Source organism: Xenopus laevis, chromosome 5L (genome assembly GCF_017654675.1).
Source record: "Xenopus laevis strain J_2021 chromosome 5L, Xenopus_laevis_v10.1, whole genome shotgun sequence".
NCBI classification, from domain to species: Eukaryota; Metazoa; Chordata; class Amphibia; order Anura; family Pipidae; genus Xenopus; species Xenopus laevis.
Genome location: NC_054379.1, coordinates 59,513,507 through 59,533,141, shown reverse-complemented (window position 1 = coordinate 59,533,141; position 19,635 = coordinate 59,513,507). Strand labels below are relative to the sequence as shown.

The following is a 19,635-nucleotide window of genomic DNA, read 5'->3' as shown; positions in this document are numbered from 1 at the left end:
TCGTCTTCTTCCTCTGCTTCCTCCTCCTCTGCTGCTGGGTCCTCCTCCTCCACACCTGTGCACCCCCAGCTCCCCCTAGGCTATTCGACGTGCCAGGTACGCCGTTGTCATGCTGTCTTGGGGATGACGTGCCTGGAAAGCAGAAACCATACCGGATCTGTACTCCTGTCATCTCTGCAGTCACAGGCCGATCGGTGGCTGACCCCACACCAACTGAAGATCGGAAAAGTGGTGTGTGACAACGGAAGCAATCTGTTGGCAGCACTGAGACTGGGCAATTTAACACATGTGCCCTGCATGGCACATGTTCTGAATTTAATAGTCCAACGTTTTGTCTCGAAGTACCCAGGATTCCAGGACATTCTCAGGCAGTCCAGGAAGGTGTCGGCCCATTTCAGACGTTCCTACACAGCCATGGCACGCCTTGCTGACATTCAGCAGCGGTACAACATGCCAGTCAGGCGTTTAATTTGCGACAGCCAGACTCGCTGGAATTCAACGCTCCTCATGTTTGAACGTCTGCTGCAACAACAAAGAGCCGTCAATGAATACCTGTTTGAACTGGGTGGTAGGACTGGATCTGCAGAGCTGGGGATTTTTTTCCCCCGTTACTGGGTGCTTATGCGCGATGCCTGTAGGCTCATGCGCCCTTTTGAAGAGGTTACAAACATGGTCAGTCGCACCGAAGGCACCATCAGCGACCTAATACCCTTTGCTTTCTTCCTGGAGCGTGCCGTGCGACGAGTGACAGATGAGGCTGTAGACCAGCGTGACGAGGAGCAGGAAGCGCACGATTTCTGGTCGGAATCACCAGAACGAGCCCAGGCACCTGCTGCAACGCAGGGAGAGATGTCAGAAGTGGAGTCAGAGGAGGAAGGTGGCTTTGTGGAGGAGGAGGACCAACAGGAGCAGGCTTCCCAGGGGGCTTGTGGTGACCTTTTGGGGACCCCTGGTCTTGTACATGGCTGGGGGGAGGAGACCGTGGATGATATAGTCCTTGATAACGAGGAAGCGGAGATGGATACCTCTGCATCCAACCTTGTGAGAATGGGGTCTTTCATGCTGTCATGCCTGTTGAAGGACCCCCGTATCAAGAGGCTTAAGGAGAAGGATCTGTACTGGGTCGCAACGATACTAGACCCTCGGTACAAGCATAAAGTGGCAGAAATGTTACCAACGTACCACAAGTCCGAAAGGATGCTGCATTTACAAACCAGCCTGCAAAACATGTTGTACAATGCTTTTAAGGGTGATGTCACTTCAGGAACTCATCAACATTCCAGGGGCAGAGGTGCCAGTAATCCTGCCACGAGCACACCTGCAAGGACAATGCACTTTGGCCACTCTGTAACGTCAGACATGCAAAGGTTTTTCAGTCCAAGGCAGCGCCAGAACCCTTCTGGATCCACCCTCACAGAACGCCTCGACCGGCAGGTAGCGGACTACCTGGCATTAACTGCAGATATCGACACTCTGAGGAGCGACGAACCCCTGGACTACTGGGTGCGCAGGCTTGATCTGTGGCCAGAGCTGTCACAATTTGCCATGAACCTCTTGTCTTGCCCCGCCTCAAGTGTCCTCTCAGAAAGGACCTTCAGTGCAGCAGGAGGGATTGTAACTGAGAAGAGAACTCGCCTAGGTCACAAAAGTGTGGATTACCTGACCTTTATTAAAATGAACGAGGCATGGATCTCGGAGGGTTACTGCACGCCGGAAGACTTGTTCTGACTCCCCATGCAGCTGTCCTTCTCTGCACGCCGCATGACTCCACACACAGCTGTCCTTTAGCGTCCTCCTCCCTCCGCCACCGTTACAAACTAGGGTGCAAACCCTACTGGTTTCATTTTAATCAAAACTTTTTGGACAGGTAAATCCTGAGTTTTTCTGGCCTCTGTGCTTCAGTGGCTGCAACCAAAAAAATTCATATTTTCAGCATTTATATGGCATATTTTTTCTGGCCTCTGTGCTTCAGTGGCTGCGACAAAAAAAATTCATATTTTCAGCATTTATATGGCATATTTTTCTGGCCTCTGTGCTTCAGTGGCTGCAACCAAAAAAATTCATATTTTCAGCATTTATATGGCATATTTTTTCTGGCCTCTGTGCTTCAGTGGCTGCGACAAAAAAATTCATATTTTCAGCATTTATATGGCATATTTTTTCTGGCCTCTGTGCTTCAGTGGCTGTGACAAAAAAAATTCATATTTTCAGCATTTATATGGCATATTTTTTCTGGCCTCTGTGCTTCAGTGGCTGCGACAAATTTTTTTTTATATTTTTAGCATTCATATGGCATATTTTTTCTGGCCTCTGTGTTTCAGTGGCTGCGACAAATTTTTTTTATATTTTTAGCATTCATATGGCATATTTTTTCTGGCCTCTGTGCTTCAGTGGCTGCGACAAAAAAAACATAATTTTTCAGGAAAGTACACATGCCTAATTTTTCAGGGTTCTGCAACAGTAGCAAAATCGCATCTTTTATGGTCACCGCAGGTGATCAATAAAGTAGACCAAAACTGGGCCCACACTGCAGAATCAGTGTTTTTTGGTTCACTTCACTGTACATTGAATTACCTCTGCCTGACCGTGCACGTGCGCACAAGCATGGTGACTGCTAAACACACCACTACAGAAATATTGCCACCAACAGGACGAACATCCTGGAGGTGACAAGCAACTAGTAATTAAAAACTATTATTTGCTCACTTGACGGTATCATTCATGAAAGCTCTTTGCGTTTTTTTGCGTTGCAGTAAGCGCCGCGTTTTGTCTTTGCGTGTGAACAGGCTGTAACCTTTACACGACTTGATTGGCATGTAGACGCCGGACGTTTTAAAGCAGTTTATTACACAAGTTTAGAAATGTAGTGTGATTTCTGCCCTTTACAGCACAAAACGCAGCGCTGTGTCAACAATGTATTTTTCAGATACATTTTTGCCCTTGATCCCCCTCTGGCATGCCACTGTCCAGGTCGTTGCACCCTTTAAACAACTTTAAAATCATTTTTCTGGCCAGAAATGTCTTTTCTAGCTTTTAAAATTCGCCTTCCCATTGAAGTCTATGGGGTTCGCGACGTTCGCGAACCGTTCGCATTTTTGACGCAAGTTCGCGAATATGTTCGCGAACATTTTTTCCGCCGTTCGCTACATCCCTAATAACCAGTCTACTTGGTCTGAACTGTTGCCTTGGGCTGAATTTGCATATAATAATGCTTCCCACTCGTCCCACGTTTTTTTGTAGTTAATGGATTACATCCCAAAGCTTTTTCTTTTTCTGGTTCTGCCCCTCCTGTACCCTCTGCCAATGTTTCTGTAGAACAATTTTCTAAGATTTGGTCCCAGGTCCACAACTCTCTGTCCGCAGCTTCCTCGGCTCAGAAAAAAGCTGCTGACAGATCCCGTAGAGAGGCACCTCAGTACAAGGTGGGGGACTTGGTATGGTTATCTACAAAGAATATTAAACTGAAGGTTCCCTCTCCCAAACTTGGTCCCAGGTTCATTGGTCCATATCCCATCACTGCCATAATCAATCCTTCCTCTGTTCGTCTAAAATTACCTTCTAATTTCAAAATTTCTAACTCCTTTCATGTTTCCCTTTTAAAACCTGCATCTAATGTTCGTCACTTGTCTGTTCCTCCCCCAGTGTTTGTTGAAGGTCAGCCTGAATATGAGATCCAAGAGTTCCTTGACTCCCGTCTGGTGCGTGGTAAGCTACAATACCTTACTAGGTGGAAGGGCTTTGGTCCTGAGGAGAACTCTTGGGTCTCAGTTGAAGACATCAAGGCTGATCGCCTCAGGAAGCAATTCCACACCAAGTTTCCTGGGAAACCTGGGGGTCCAGTGGCCCCCCCTAGAGAGGGGGGTAATGTAATAAAATTACTTGTCCCTGGTAGTCTAGTGGTGCGGCGGGGACGCCTGCCGCGCCATCGGCGGGGACACCCGCTTCGCCGCTCCTCTTCTCTCTGTGTGCCGGCTTCCTAGTGTGCGCGCGGCGCGCACTTCCGCATTTTATAGGCGCATGCGCGCTGGCGTGATTACGTCAGCGCACAATGGTGCGAAATTCAAAATGTATTTAAAGCTACAGTTTTACTTTTTGCATTGCCCGTGATAGAATTGTTATTCTAGTGGTTCCTGAAGCCTTGTGCTGTTTGTTCTTGTAAACTTTATCTGTGATTCCTGGTTTTTGATCCCTGCCTGTTCCTGACTATTCTGATATCTGAACTCTGACCCTTGCCTGCATTTCGACTACTCTTTCTGCCTGATCCCTTCTGTTTGATTACCCGGTTTGACCCTTGCCTGCCTGACGATTCTTGTTATCTGCCTGCCTCGACCCAGCCTGTCTGACGATTCTCTCGCTTGCTCCATTTGTACCGTGACCTTGGGCCTAAAGACTCTGCTAAACAGCCGTGCCCCTTCGCCAGCCAGAACATCTCGCCTTGCACCCCTCGTTAAGTCCAGGTGGCACCCAAGTAAGCTGAGGGCTCCTCCCGAAGCCCAACGGTGGTCACACTACTGGTGAAGCCGAGCCGAGACCAGGGTGCTTGGCATTTGTTCTGGTATCGGGTGCCGGCCGTGACAACAATTGAATCAAGAGACTTTGATGAAGTACATAGTCAGAGTTATCAGTATGGAAGAGCAGTATAAGTTGGGGTGTTAGGGTGACTTGGCAACTCAGGATCTCCCTACAAGCATTTTGAACATCATTCCAGAACCCTCGCATTTTTACACAAGAATACCAAATATGAGAGATATTTCCAGGTTCCACATGGCATCTCCAACATTTGTTATCAGTGGACAGATGCATTTGGAAAAACTTAATGGGTGTCCTATACCAATATGAGAGCGTTTTATAAGAGTTTTCCTGAAAAGTGTTGCTAATAGAGCATTTTGCCATCAGTCTAAAGATTTTCTCCCATTCTTCTTCTTGCAGGTTCACTTAAGAGTTCTCCTTCCCAGATTTGGGTATAATAAGTTAAGTTAGGGTATCTGTGTCGTACCAACAGTTTATAGAGCAGGGAAATCAAGTGGGGTTGGATTGGTTTTTTTTATCACAGATAATTTCTAGCTCTGTCAAGGGTCTTTTAGCTTGTTGGAGCATGGGATCACTTTTTAGCAGATGTTGTATTTGGAGAAATCTCCAATAATCTTTGCTATACCAATCAGATTTGTTTCCTTCTATGAGTGCTGGAGTAGTTACTGATGAAAGTATGTGCCTAATTTGTAAGTTCTGAACCCCGAAGGCTGACGACATCCCCTCATCCAAAATCCCAGGTATAAAGTCCAAGTTGTGACCTAATGTAGCAATAGGAGAGGGATAAGGTAAGATTTTGTATTTTTAATTTGTAACAAACCAAAATTTTTTCTAGTGCAACAGTTTGAGGGTTATCTTTCAACATGATCTCTGAGTGTCTCGATTTGTTCCATAAAATGTTTTTAATGGGATATTTTGCCCAATGTTTCTTCCCATCGCTTCCGTTGTTTCTGAGAGTTAGGATTCCCATGCTCAATAAGTTTGGACAACAGGCATGCTTGGTAATAGGAATAACAGTCCGGCAGACTCAGACCACCCTTAAGTTTCGGTTGGTATAGGATAGACCTCCATAGTCGAGGTGTTTTATTTGACCATACAAATTGTTTAATAGTAGTGTTGAGAACCTGAAAAAAGTTGGTAGGAATCCACACTGGTAGGATTTGAAATAGGTAGAGAACTTTAGGGAGGATTGACATTTTTACTATGGATATTCTCCCTGTCCATGTAAAATGAGTTTTGTTCCAATCCCCAAGTAATTTGGATATTGTCGCTAACATTGGTTTGTAGTTAAATTGGTAAATGTCATTTAAATCCTTAGGCAAGTATACCCCTAGATATTTAATCTTCTCGTTTTGCCATTGAAATGTATAATTCAGAAGTTGATTGAGCAAATCTTGTTGCATATGGATAGGAAGGGCCTCCGACTTTGTCATGTTAATTTTGTAATTGGAAATATCCCCATAAGTTTTAAGCTCTTTAATAGCATTAGGCATTGAGATATGAGGATTGGTTATGCACAACATTAGATCATCCGCAAAGGCGGCTATTTTATATTCTTGGTCCCTTAGAAACATCCCTGAAATATCCTTGTTGCTCCTAATCGCTATTAATAAGTGTTCCATACAGAGGACATACAACAAAGGGGACAGCGGGCACCCTTGTCTCGTACCATTGTTAATATCAAATGCTTCAGACAACATTTACCCTGACTTTAGCAGAAGGGGAAGAATAATCAGCCATAATCTTTTCCATAAATACTTTCTCTAGGCCGGCATGTTCTAAAACCAACTTGAGGAAAGTCCAATTAAACCCTATCGAAGGCCTTTTCTACATCTGTGGAATGGAGCAGGGAATTTATACTTTTAGACTGGGCCCAATGTATCATATGGAGGAGTTTCATTGTGTTTTCCTTTCCCTCCCTCCCTTTTATAAAACCTACTTGATCATCATGGATCCATTGTGGTAATAAAGGATTCAATCTCTGAGCTAGTATTTTAGTGTAAATTTTAAGATCGATGTTCAGGAGAGATATAGGTCTATAATTTTGACATAGGGTAGCATCTTTATCTGGTTTCAGGATTACTGTAATATAGGCCAAAAGAGCTTCTTTATTTAAGGGATGAGTTCCATCTATCTCATCAAAGAATCGGAGATAGAAGGGAGTCAGTAGGGCCGAAAAAGTTTTATAGAACTTCCCTGTATATCCGTCTGGACCTGGGGTTTGTTTATTTTCAAATGTTTAATAGCATCTTGAATTTCTAGTTCCGAAAAGGGGGAGCTTAACTCTTTAACATTTGTTTCCTTTATAGTAGGTAATGGGTGGGTAGATAAATAATTACGAATTTTCATTTCCAGATTTGTTTGGCTGATTTTTTGAGGAATATTATAGAGATCAGTATAGTATTGCTTGAATGTTTCGGCAATTTTCACCGGTAATGTCTGTATGTTACCCTGGGGGTTCTTAATTTTATGTATGTGAGCTAAGGATTGTCTAGTTTTCAGCACTTGGGCTAGCATCGTCCCAGTTTTATTATCATACTCGTAATATTTTCGTTTCAGTTTTATCATTGAGTATTTGGTTTGAACATTCAAAGTTTGTTTGAGTTCTGCCCGTTTCTCAGTTAGGGTTTTTAAAGTATTTAAATCCATTGTTTCCACATGTGACTTTTCTAATTGTTGGATTTCACTCAATAATGCCTCTATTTTACAATTTCGTTGTTTTTTAAGATGAGAGCCATGCTTAATCAACACTCCTCTAATAATGCATTTGAGTGCTTGCCATTTTATTTGATGAGAAGTTGGGTCATTTACTATATTCAGCTGATAGTCAGTTTTCAATCGTTTAATTTCTTCCCTACATTCCGTATCATCAAGCAAACTATCATTTAATCTCCAATTCCAATTTGCTCTCGGTTTATTTGGGATATTAATTATTAATATTAATTTATGGACACAGCGGCATGATCGGACCAGGTGATATTGTCCATGTCTGCCTTTGTAAGCCAGTGGAGATGGTGGTGGGATAAAAAAATATAATCTATACGGGAATAGCATTGTCAGGGGTGTGAGAAGTGGGTAAATTGTTTGGTGCTGGGGTTAAGGAATCGCCACGTATCAATCAACCTCATTTTTTGAAAAAGTTTAGAGGAGTGAACTATTGATTTGTACGATAAATAAGACTTGCCTGTCGAGTTATCCAGGCTTGGATTGAGAGTCATATTTAAATAAAATTAAATCCCAATAGTAGCAAACCTTCAGAGAAGTTGGTAAATTCAACTGGAAATTTAGAGAGAAATTTGGCTTGATTATGATTTGGGAGGTATATACTGCCGATTGTGCACATCGTATGGTGCAGAAGACCCTTTAGCAGGATAAATCTCCCATTGGGATCAATTAAAGTATCAATGAGGTGAAAAGCAATATTTTAACTTATAACAATGGCTACTCCCTTAGTCTTTTGTACAGGATTATTACTAAAATACCATTGGTTAAATGGCCCCAATTTATGCATAGGGGGAGGTGTGTGTTTGAAGTGTGTCTCCTGAAACAAAATTATATCAGCCTTATTTTTCCTCATCATGGTAACTAGTTGCTTTCTCTTCTCAGGGATGTTTAAACCATTTGCATTAATGGATATAACCTTCAGATTACTCTCCATCATAATTAAGGTAAGTATGCATTTCAATCAACACCTCCATTATCAAGAACATAAGAATACCTCTATAGTTGCAGATAGAAAAAGTAAAAAAGATCAGAGAGCAAAGAGTAGAGACAAAAATACAAAGAAAGACATGAACCAACACATTGTGTGTACTGCTATAAATCCAATAACAATAGAAAAGCACTACGTGAAGTAGAAAAATAGCAACAAATGGACCAGGAGCTGGTAAGCATAAACAAATAGACAGATCTACTGTCTCGTCCATCACACTGGGGAGGAGGCGGCTTCCAACAAGGTTATCTGTCTTCAGCTCGAAGTATTAACCATTGAGAAACCATAGGGGAGAAAAATTCCCAAATATAATAAACCAGAAATAAAACATTTTTACTTGATAGCCCAAGGACACTGTCTGCCTTCAACCTGGGTTAGTTTTATTCGGGCTGATCATTGCTTTTCCATAGGACTGTCTCGCTCTATTCCTCTTCGCCTTAGGTGACATAGTCTCTGTCCAGCCTTCCTGTGGTGGTAAGGGCAACGGTTCCGGCAGCTGGATAAAATTCAGCCATTCCGATAGATCCACTTCAGAAGCTTTGCATGCCTGTAAAAACGGTTGAACATCTTCCGGCGTTGCAAGGGTGTGTAGCTTTACCGCAATAGTAGCCTGGATGCTAAACGGGAAACCCCATCTGAACATTATTTTCCGTTCCTTAAGGATAGTAGTGAGAGGTTTAAGCATCCGTTTTTGCTGTTGTATACCAGGAAAGGTCTTGCATAATAGTGATCTCAGCATTTTCAAATTGGATCTGTTTCATTTGTCTGGCTTTGAGTAAAATGTCTTCTTTAATAGAGAAGTCTAGGAGGCAGCATATGACGTCTCTTGGCCATTCAAGTGGAAGTCCCTTAGGCCTAAGTGCCCTGTGCGCCCTTTCCAGATGTATCACGGTGGTAAGGGGCTGTTGTAGCACCGTGTTGAATAGGGACGTCACGGTTTGTTTAAGGGCGTGGGCCTCAATGGACTCTGGTAGGCCTCTGATGCGTAGGTTGCACCGCTGCCCTCTAATATCCAGATCTTCCACTCTGCGGGGTAAGTGAATAAATGGCTTTACCTTGAACTTGTGCCACTTGTATGAGGGAGTCCATGGAGATTTCTGTCTCCTCTGCCCTGGATTCAATGTCCGCTGCTCTATTATGGAGTGATGCAATCTCAGCTCCGCGACCTCTTCCTTGAGCGCCATTTTTATCTGCATCGCCAGCGCTTTCAAGTCACGTTTTGTCGGGAGGGTTTTCAGGTACGAGATGGTATTGTGTTCTGAGGCCACCATCGTCAGAGACTGTCTCGTCACCTTGAGGTCTGTCCGCACTAGGCCCAAACTCACGTTGCTCACCTTCATGTTCCGCCGTAGCGAGGAACTTTTTCATAAATTTTTGTGATTCGGTGAGTTTGTGTGCCTTAGGATCCTCTCTTGCAGCATCCTTCGTTTTGCCGTGTTTTCCCAAGTTTTTATGGGTTTCTCTCCCCTTTCAATTGCAAGCTGGTGCGGAGACAGAGCTTCATGCGGCCATCTTGCTGAACGGCTTTCTGGCTGAAACTGTAACCACTTTTGCATGTGTCATATTTTATACGTTGTAGCCACTATTATATTTATACCCAAATCTTTTGAAAGATCTTCCCAGGGGCGCTGCGCCAATGAGGCGAGTTGAGAAACTTGCCTCAGATGGCAGCACCCCCCCCCCCGGGTTGGCGCTCCTGGTAACTAAGAGCCGAATTTCCGTTTTTCACCCTGGAAATTCGGCTCTTCTAGTGCACTCTCTGCATTAGCGACGTGGATGTCCTCGACCTCCACAGCACTGAAAATGTGAGTGCAGCGGGGAGGGGGGGGGGGTTGGCAGAACAAAGGCCCATCAGGCGGCAAAATGGGCAGGATCACACCTGAATATTTCCATTTGTAAAATAAATATGCAATCTTTTAAAAAGACATATTTGGGTTTCTAATGTCCTTACATTAAATGAAGGGCTGGAATAGAGAATTTTTAAAGAGCAAAAACATGAAGATATATGGATACAGGAGAAATAACTTTTACAACTATTGCTTCTCAATTTCCCATTTGATTATTCACATTTAACCCTTTCGACACCCCTTTGTCAGTGTTACACGTCACGTGTGGCACTTACCCAATGACACTAGACAAACCTGAGCCACTCTGCAGTTATATTGGAAGAGACTGGGTACTTACCTGTTACCAGCTGGTTGCTAGGTAACAGCTTACAACACACAGACACAGGCTCTATGCCTGAGCCCTGGTTACTAATTTCCTACACACACATGACTACTGAATTGTGATGCACAAAAAAGATAGCATCTTTATTTCATGAGCAACATAAACATGAACCTGATTTATGAAGAAATAATTTGAAAGAGAATGAAAAGCACCAGTAAAAATGTGAAATGTTTAATTTAGAGAAACCACAGGCCAAAAATATACACAACATTTAGACAGCCTGAAAACAATTTATTTGACGGTGAAAACTTGATTACAGGGTTTTGTGTCACTTTATAATTAACCAAAAATTTGGCTCATACCACTAGTACAATGATTGTTCATATATCAATTTTACCAGTAGATGGTGCACAAAATACATAGAATATAGCAAATCTGCATGGTGCATTGAAATAGCGTATGGATCCATAACAAAAGTACAACATATTTATATGCTCAGCACAGATGGCAATATACAGCCTGTTCAGGTACAATAGCAATAACAATTCAAAAAAGAATGGGCCCCTATTTCAAAATGTGCATTTTCTGTAAAGTAGAAAAAAAGACGAATTCAATTCTAGTTTATATTACGATTTATTTTTTGACTATTATGGTTGTTACTGGAGTGCTGCTATCTACGGGTGAGTGGGTTGTTTAGTAATGTTTTGCCTGGTATATACTTACAGCCAATTTCCAGTAACCTTGCCAAATATAATTGCACTGCAGTATCTTCCCTCTCAATTACAAAGTACACAGGATGGTGAAACAATTGTGTTGACCCTTTTTCCTGTACTTTGATAAAATGTGCCAATATTTTCATTTCTTGATTTCTGATTAATCAGTAATGTGCTTGGTGCTTGTCGGTTTATGCATGGGTAAAAACAATAGTACATATTTATCTCATCTTAGGGTGATAGTAGAGTTTACCATAGTTCACCAGAGGAAACGTTCACACATTTCCATTGAACAGGATAATGTTTAGCCAACAAAATACAAGGGAATAAAGTGCAATTGGGAGGAAGGAGGATTTTTAGTGAGCAAGAAATATTTTGGAAGAAAAGCCAGAATTTTAGAAAGCAATTTAAAGATGGATTAACTTTTTAGCAAATCAAAATTCCTCATAATAATACTGTCAATATTGCATTGAGTTGATCCTGGGATTAGTATGATTGCTTATTTTGGAGTCAAGAAAGTTTTCACCTTATAATTGATGCTCCATATTGCATATTTAATGTTGTGTGTTATATTATATCTGATGCTTGATTCAACACTATTGCTGCTTCAAATACACTCACTCTTACACAACCACATTACAACCACATTATTATTATTCATGGAATTAAACCAGTAACATACAAAATTGCAGTTTAGATATGTAAAGTATTCTTATTTTCCACTTGTAAACATAAAATGGGAGATATCAAGTAAGCAATTTATGTAAGAAAAAAATAACTATGTATTGTCATTGAGACTATAAACGTGTTAAGAGTAAAAGCGTCACTATTATTATCTGACTTTGACCTCAAAACTTGAAAATGCACTAATCCACAAAAATATCAAATGTATACAATGCATAAAAAATACATACATCAACAGGTACCTGTCATTGGTTTTCTTTGCCTCTGGATATTAACACTGAAAACTGTTATTTCTGTTGAAATGTTTGTGTGCATTTCCCATTTTACAATAGACTGAGATATAAGTTTAAATGATACCTGTAAAAATTAACACTTTTACAATATCAAACGTGAAGAGAGCATGCTTATTTTAAAGTTATTATTTTCAGTTTTTCCTTTGTACCTTTTCTGAGTTTTAAGTAGTAGCAACTTATACAATCATATTATACTGTAAATATAGAGTTATAGGATTTATTATCTGGAAACCTGCTAGCTAGTAAGCTCCAATAAATACAGCCATGCCATTTTTTCACAATGCCCTATTTAGGAAAAAATCTTAATTTTCACTGAATTACTTTTTCTTTGTAAATATAAAACTATACCTTAAACTTGATTTTAGCACTTCTGACATACATAAATGTCACTGGAAATGCAGTCCTTCTCATTTTTTAATGCTAAATGTAGCATGTTCCAAATTATACATAGACCACCTATTCTGAAAAATTCCAGACACTAATCGGGATAATAAATCCCATAATTGTATTTTATTTTCTGAAATGTTAATGGAGGTAACAGTTTGTACTTTTTGAAAAAGTATAGTTTACTTTTACATACCTTTTTCTGTTTGCATAATAAATTACAACCAATTGTCTGACACCTTTTCTCCATTTCTTTTTTTATCATAGAAAACACACATTCCTTTCAACAGTAACAGTCCTATTACAAATATACAGTGACACATCTGTGCATTAAGCATGCATACTTTCATAAAGATTTATTTGTCACATGTCTTTGAAAAATAGGTTTGGTTAGTTGGTATTGCTTCTTACGCCTCTTTATTTTATCACACTGGCAAAGCAGTAGTATTTTAAAAGTGGTCCTGAATGTTTTATTGCAAAGTGCATAACATATAGGGTTTATTGTGCTGTTAATATAACAAAGCCAGTACCCCAAGTTCCAGTATATTCTGGGAATACAGCTTTCACAGAACGTATTGACTAACACCATTATGTTATATGGAGCCCAAGTTATGATAAATGCTAACAGAATTGCACTAAGTGTTTGTGCAGCTTTTTTTTCTTTGATGAGAGACATACGTTTTCGTTTTGTGATTTGATTTCTGGTTTTAGCAGCAAAACGTTTAGCCAATGCTATCTCTTTAAAAGATATAGGAAGAGGTGCTGTTGTCTTAGAAGATAAATTCACGGAATGGTCAGTTTGTGGACCTGAAGATACAGAAACTGATTCATCTTTATTTTGCAAAGTTCTTTGAGAATTTAGATTCTTAAATCTGAGTTCTTTAGGTTGTGGTCCTGACCTCTGCATACCTTTTGATGAGGTGTTAACTTGATTAGAAGACTGTGATTTTGTTTTACTAAGAACAGAACTATGTCCAGGTAGCTTCAAAACAATAGAGTAAATAGCTCGTGGATTTTCAGGAACATCTTCTTCATCTGAGGTGCCTGAATTATCCAGCGATGCATTGGCATAATTATGATTCCAGCTCTCGTTACTACTTGGGTCTTGCTCAATCTGCTTTTTGTCTGTCTTGCACATTTTTGGTTTGAAACGAAAAGTGCACCAACTATATCTAGTTCTGGAAGAAAATTTTATGTTACGCTGGATTTTATAATTGCTATTGCCTCTAGAATTGCCCATTCGACGAGAAATCACTGGTACCTCAAGTTTACCTCCAGAGGCTTGTAATCCTGCCAACTCTTTTGTACGTTTTTCAGTTTCTTTGTATATTCTCCAGTAAAGAATTGTCATAATTGATACTGGAAGATAAAATGCAGCAATAGCTGTTCCAAAAGTAATTATTGGTTCAGTTAAGAACTGAATAAAACATTCTTCAGATGGTACAGTACGCTTTCCAACAAAGTATTGCCAGAATAAAATAGCCGGGGCCCAAAGTATAAATGATATGATCCATGCCAAGCCAATCATAATTCCCGCTCTTTTAGTAGTTCGTTTTGTTCTGTAAGTAAGTGGTCTTGTAATAGAAAAATATCTGTCAAAACTGATAACAAGTAGATTCATGACAGATGCATTGCTTGCCACGTAGTCAATCATAAGCCAGAGGTCACATGCAAGACTACCCATAGCCCAATGATCCATGATAATATAGGTGGTAAAAAGATTCATGGAAATCACACCAATTATGAGGTCAGCACAGGCAAGACTCAATAAGAAATAGTTGTTAACAGTTTTCAACTGCTTATTTACCTTAAATGCTAAAATTACTAAAATGTTCCCTATAACAGTCACCAAGGCAATTATGCCACTAAAACTGGCAATTAAAAACACTTGCCATAAAGTATGTCCACCTAGGTAATCTCTTTGTGTATCATTCCCATTTTTTGAAATATTGACTTCATCTGTGATATCAGAGGTGTTGTAGAAGAATTTGGGAATGTCATTGCTCCCGAATGTTATTTCAGTTGCGTTATAAAGGATTTTTGTATGAAGAAGTGTCTTTGCTGTAGAACTTATGTTTGATAAAAATGTAAGCAATGTCATGTTGTGGTAGATCATTTTTTCTAATCTGAAAAAAAGAAAGACAAAATTATTGTATGTAAATAATATTTCAAATGTTTTCATGTTCTTTTCCCAACATAATGTTTACAAACTTGACTCAGCATCAAAGTTGTGTGATAAATAACTATATTATTAATCTCTGAGGTCTTAAAGGCAGTATACACCTATATGCATCCATCATGAGCAATATAGATCAAACTTGAACATGTAACATAGTAACATAGCAACATAGTAGGTGATGGTAGCATCAGAGAGAGTTTATTGTATGGTCCTCTTTTATATATTTATGTATAATTATCATATCCCCCTTAAGTGCCTCTTTCTTCAGTGTAAACACTCCTAACTTGGTCAACCTTTCCTCATAACTGAAGCCTTCCATACCCTATTCCCCATATCCACCTTAGTTGCTCTTCTGTACTTTCTCTATTTCAATTATATCCTTCTGTAATGTACAGAATATACTTTAAAGACTGTACTATGAAGAATATACTGTTTCAAGAATCCTCATTTTTTTAAATCTTCTTTTCAAACATGGTTATTTCAGCGAATGTGGTACATATTAATCTCAATTGCTTACCCCTAATTGAGAATAGAGAAGTCTAAAGACCAAAGTAGAAGACATTCTAAAAAATCACTGAGCATATGGTTGCCGGCAATTGAAACCAACTTAATGGTGCTTAATAAAAATAATAATCTCATGATGACATATTTGAGTGGCTGCATCTGCAATTTATTATTTTGCTTTCATATCTGACACTTCACACAACATTAATAACATGCCATGTCAATAAGAAATTTGTAATATTGTCATAATCATAACCTTAATATTTATTTAAAAAAAGGAAACAACCACTTTTCCAATCCTCCTACATATAATTGCCCACAAATGTTTTCCTCTAAACTATTTGTTAATATGTTATACCATTTATATATATTGTCTGTCTTTAAAACATACCTGCCACCATCCACAGTATTAGGTTGTGGTAATTGTAACAATAATAGGAGGTTCTCTAGACATCCAATTGTACTGCTTCTCCCTATATTTGTAGATGAATCGTAATACTGCCTTTGTGAGAAGTAGGATATAATAAGGTTACGGGATGCTCTTACTTTTCCATTCTCAGTATTGAGAGGCGATGCAGAATCTCAAAAGCCCATATGATCATTAAATCATTGATGGCGGGGATCTATGAGAATTTTGGAGTTTAAGGCATTTTAAGGGGCTCCTACAAAGTAGTCAGGGATAATAAGGTTGAAATACCTCCCACGTTTTCTTAAAACCCCTAAGTTTAAATAATTGTTTTTGCTAGACGAGGGACTCAAGTATGTTGTGGGTTCAAGTGATATATAATATATGTAAACAAAACCAATTTTTTCAGTTGTATAATTTATTGTGATCCAATAGTGCCCATTTAAGTGAATGTATGTTTCATTATTTCTATAAGGACTTTGCCACACCTTTCATTTCTTTCAAAATTCCCTCAGTGAGAGGGGTATCCTACATTTACACAGAAAGCACGTCAGAGGTCAAAACAATGTGTGCCATAGGCCTTATGGGACATGATGGCCCATTTATGATCACTAGGAGCAACACTAGGAGCAAAATGGCACCTATAAAAAGACATACAAACTTGTGTCCAAAGCAAACAGTGTTATTGGTCCATTTTGTTATGTCCATATCACTGACACAATGGGGCAAATTCACTAAGGCGCGAAGCGCCGAACGCTAGCGTTAATTCGCTAGCGTTAATTCGCTAGCGTTTGGCATTTTCGCTACTGCGCAAATTCACTAACGAGCGCTGGCGTAGTTTCGCTAGTGTTACTTCGCAACCTTACGCCAGGCGAATCTTCGCTAGCGACGAAACTACGCAAATTCACTAACTTGCGCAGTGTAGTGAACGCTACCTTTTACGCTAGACTTCCTTCGCCACCTCAGACCTGTCGAAGCGCAATAGAGTAGATAGGGATTGTTTAAAAAAAAGTAAAAATTTTTTCTAAGTCCCAAAAAACACTGGCGTGTTTTCTACATGATGGCTGATAGGCTGAAAAAGATCGAAAAATTTTTGGGGCTCCCCTTCCTCCCCCCCTACATTTCCTGACTCATGGCAACTTACCTAGACAGTGGGCACATGTGTAGGGCAAAATAAAATTTTTATTTGCAGATTTGAAGGTTTTCTAGGCATTTGTAGTGCAGATACGTGTTCCTCCATTGAAATTTGAATTTCGCGCCGTATGCAAATTAGCCTTCGCTAGCGCAACTTCGCTTTATATAGCGAAACAACGCTAGCGCAACTCCGCAACCTTACGCTACCCCTGTGCGCAACTTCGGATTTTAGTGAATTTGCGAAGCGCTGGCGAAACTACGCCTGGCGAAGTGCGGCGAAGTGCGGCGAAGTTGCGCCTGGCGCAACTTCGCATCTTAGTGAATTTGCCCCAATGTGCATAAGTTTGGCAAATGTATTTATAATTCAGGAACAAGTATAATTACACTGGAATTCTCTGGGGGAATATTGCAGTAATGAACAATGCCAAACAGCACGTGACAGTTGTCATAGCTGCTACACATTGGCACTGCAAACTACAGGAAAGCTGTCATGTAAAATGAAATATTCTGTATATTCTGTATATTCAGTATATGGAAATTTGGCCCCTAAGCTCTGGTAACCGACAAGAGCACAGTGCATGTGCTGTGATTTAGCAGAAAAGAGGATGGAGGACTCAGAGGCACAGATTTTCACTGCTAAAGGGTTGTGGGCTAATGTAATGTTGTGGCATCCATGGATGGCACAACATAACAGCAAGTACAGAACTCCAAAACATTATGGGGCAAATTCACTAAGCCGCGAAGCACCGAACGCTAGCGTTAATTCGCTAGCGTTTGGCATTTTCGCTACTGCGCAAATTCACTAACGAACGCTGGCGTAGTTTCGCTAGTGTTACTTCGCAACCTTACGCCAGGCGAAGTTTCGCTAGCGACGAAACTACGCAAATTCACTAACTTGCGCAGTGTACTGAACGCTACCTTTTACGCTAGACTTCCTTCGCCACCTCAGACCTGGCGAATTGCAATAGAGTAGATAGGGATTGTTTAAAAAAAAGTCAATTTTTTTTCTAAGTCCCAAAAAACACTGGCGTGTTTTCTACATGATGGCTGATAGGCTGAAAAAGATCGAAAAATTTTTGGGGCTCCCCTTCCTCCCCCCTACATTTCCTGACTCATGGCAACTTACCTAGACAGTGGGCACATGTGTAGGTCAAAATAAAAATTTTATTTGCTGATTTGAAGGTTTTCTAGGCATTTGTAGTGCAGATACGTGTTCCTCCATTGAAATTTGAATGTCGCGCCGTATGCAAATTAGCCTTCGCTAGGGTAACTTCGCTTTATATAGCGAATCAACGCTAGCGCAACTCCGCAACCTTACGCTACCCCTGTGCGCAACTTCGGATTTTAGTGAATTTGCGGAGCCCTGGCGAAACTACGCCTGGCGAAGTGCGTCGAAGTGCGGCGAAGTGCGGCAAAGTTGCACCTGGCGCAACTTCGCATCTTAGTGAATTTGCCCCAGAGTGTCACATTTCCACCTTACTTCTTTGGTAAGCTTTACTTCATTAAACATCATTATAACATGGATAGCAGGATAGGTAAGATATTGGATAGGTAATTGTAGGAGGGATTGGGGGGTAAAGGGAAAGGTACAGTAAGCTTGTCTGGGCGAAGAACATCGATCTTGTATGAGAGAGAGAAACAGATTAGTATTACTATAGATTGCATTTTATATTTCAATATGCTTACTGTACCATATTTTCCTTATCTGAATCCTCTTAAGGTGAGTTTGGGTGGTGGATGGTTTCTCATCTCTGAAGAGTTCCAAATTCTTTCATATTTTTCATACTTGTAAAAGGTGAATTTTATTTGGTTTTGTATCATACAATAAAATATCAATCAACATTAGTTTGCCACTAGTCAAGTATCAAAATTACACACATAAAAAGGCAGTTTGTTACAATTAATGCATCATAGTTCATGGTAAAAGGATTTTAATTTACTGATTGGGGAAGTATGGGCAGTGGCCCCAAGCTCGATTCCCACCAGGTGCTCCAAATTTTGTGAAGTTTATCTGAGGTTCCTTTGACTTTGTGGATAATTTTAATCAAGGGTATCACATTGTTGACTAGTTTGATCCAAGAGTCCCTGGCTGGAGAAGATGGTCCCATCCAGTGCATGATCGCTGTTTTTTGGCTGGGTGTTTTCACATAACCTTTAGTTTCTGAGGGGGTGACATAGAGCTGGTGAAAATTGTTATAGTGAATAAACTTGCTGCATACTGCAATAAGGCAAGAGTAAAAGTTGTTAGAAGCCTTGTTCCAGTCTACCTTGGTAAGGGTAGGAAGTAACACTTGCCAGAGAATTTGGGGAGTTTGTGGGGAGTGACACCTACAGGTTCAAATATAACCTGGAAACCAGTTTTGGAGGGTCCCCGCGGCAATGATATCATCTAACTTCAAAGTAATCACAGTGGGTGAAAGGGTCTCAAACTGACCCCCTGAACAGGCAGCAGAGCAGCAGAATTGGAGGTACCTGAACATAAGTAGTCATTGGGGGTCATTTATAAAGTTCGCGCAGCGCATATTTTTCGCAAATGGTTGTATTGTGCATGTTTTTTGCTGAGTGCTAATATATTGCACTGCTCTGCCCGTCTTTCCGGTTTTTGCGAATTCGCAGTGTGAATAAATTTTCGCAAATAGCGCGCAAATGAGACAGGAGTTTGCGCGAGCGCACCCAATGTGCGAGGTTGTTGTGCGCGAAAATAGCGTTAAATTCGCAGTTTGCAAAACTGTTTTGCGAATATTTTATCCGCCACCAAAGTTGTGGCGTAATTGAGTCGCAGAGTGTGCGCATAAAGATCCGCAATTTGCGAATTGTGACATTTATAAAGCCCCTTTAGACATTCGCATTGTGAATAAAAAATTTGCAATTCTGTATGCACCCTCTTATTCAGCTTTATAAATATAACCATGCGCAGGGCAAATATA

General features: G+C 40.4%; 1 protein-coding gene across 2 annotated transcripts in view; it reads right to left on the bottom strand.

The window, feature by feature from the left end:
• Positions 1 to 11,895: 11,895 nt before the first annotated feature.
• The window catches only part of chrm3.L (cholinergic receptor, muscarinic 3 L homeolog), a 123,403-nt gene continuing 115,663 nt past the window's right edge, over positions 11,896 to 19,635 (bottom strand). For both annotated transcript variants that reach the window (XM_041562792.1, XM_018263127.2), the window contains one exon: positions 11,896 to 14,611. In XM_041562792.1, the coding sequence (XP_041418726.1) occupies positions 12,832 to 14,601 (1,770 nt within the window). In that variant the 5' untranslated portion in view covers positions 14,602 to 14,611 and the 3' untranslated portion in view covers positions 11,896 to 12,831. The remainder of the gene's footprint in view (positions 14,612 to 19,635) is intronic.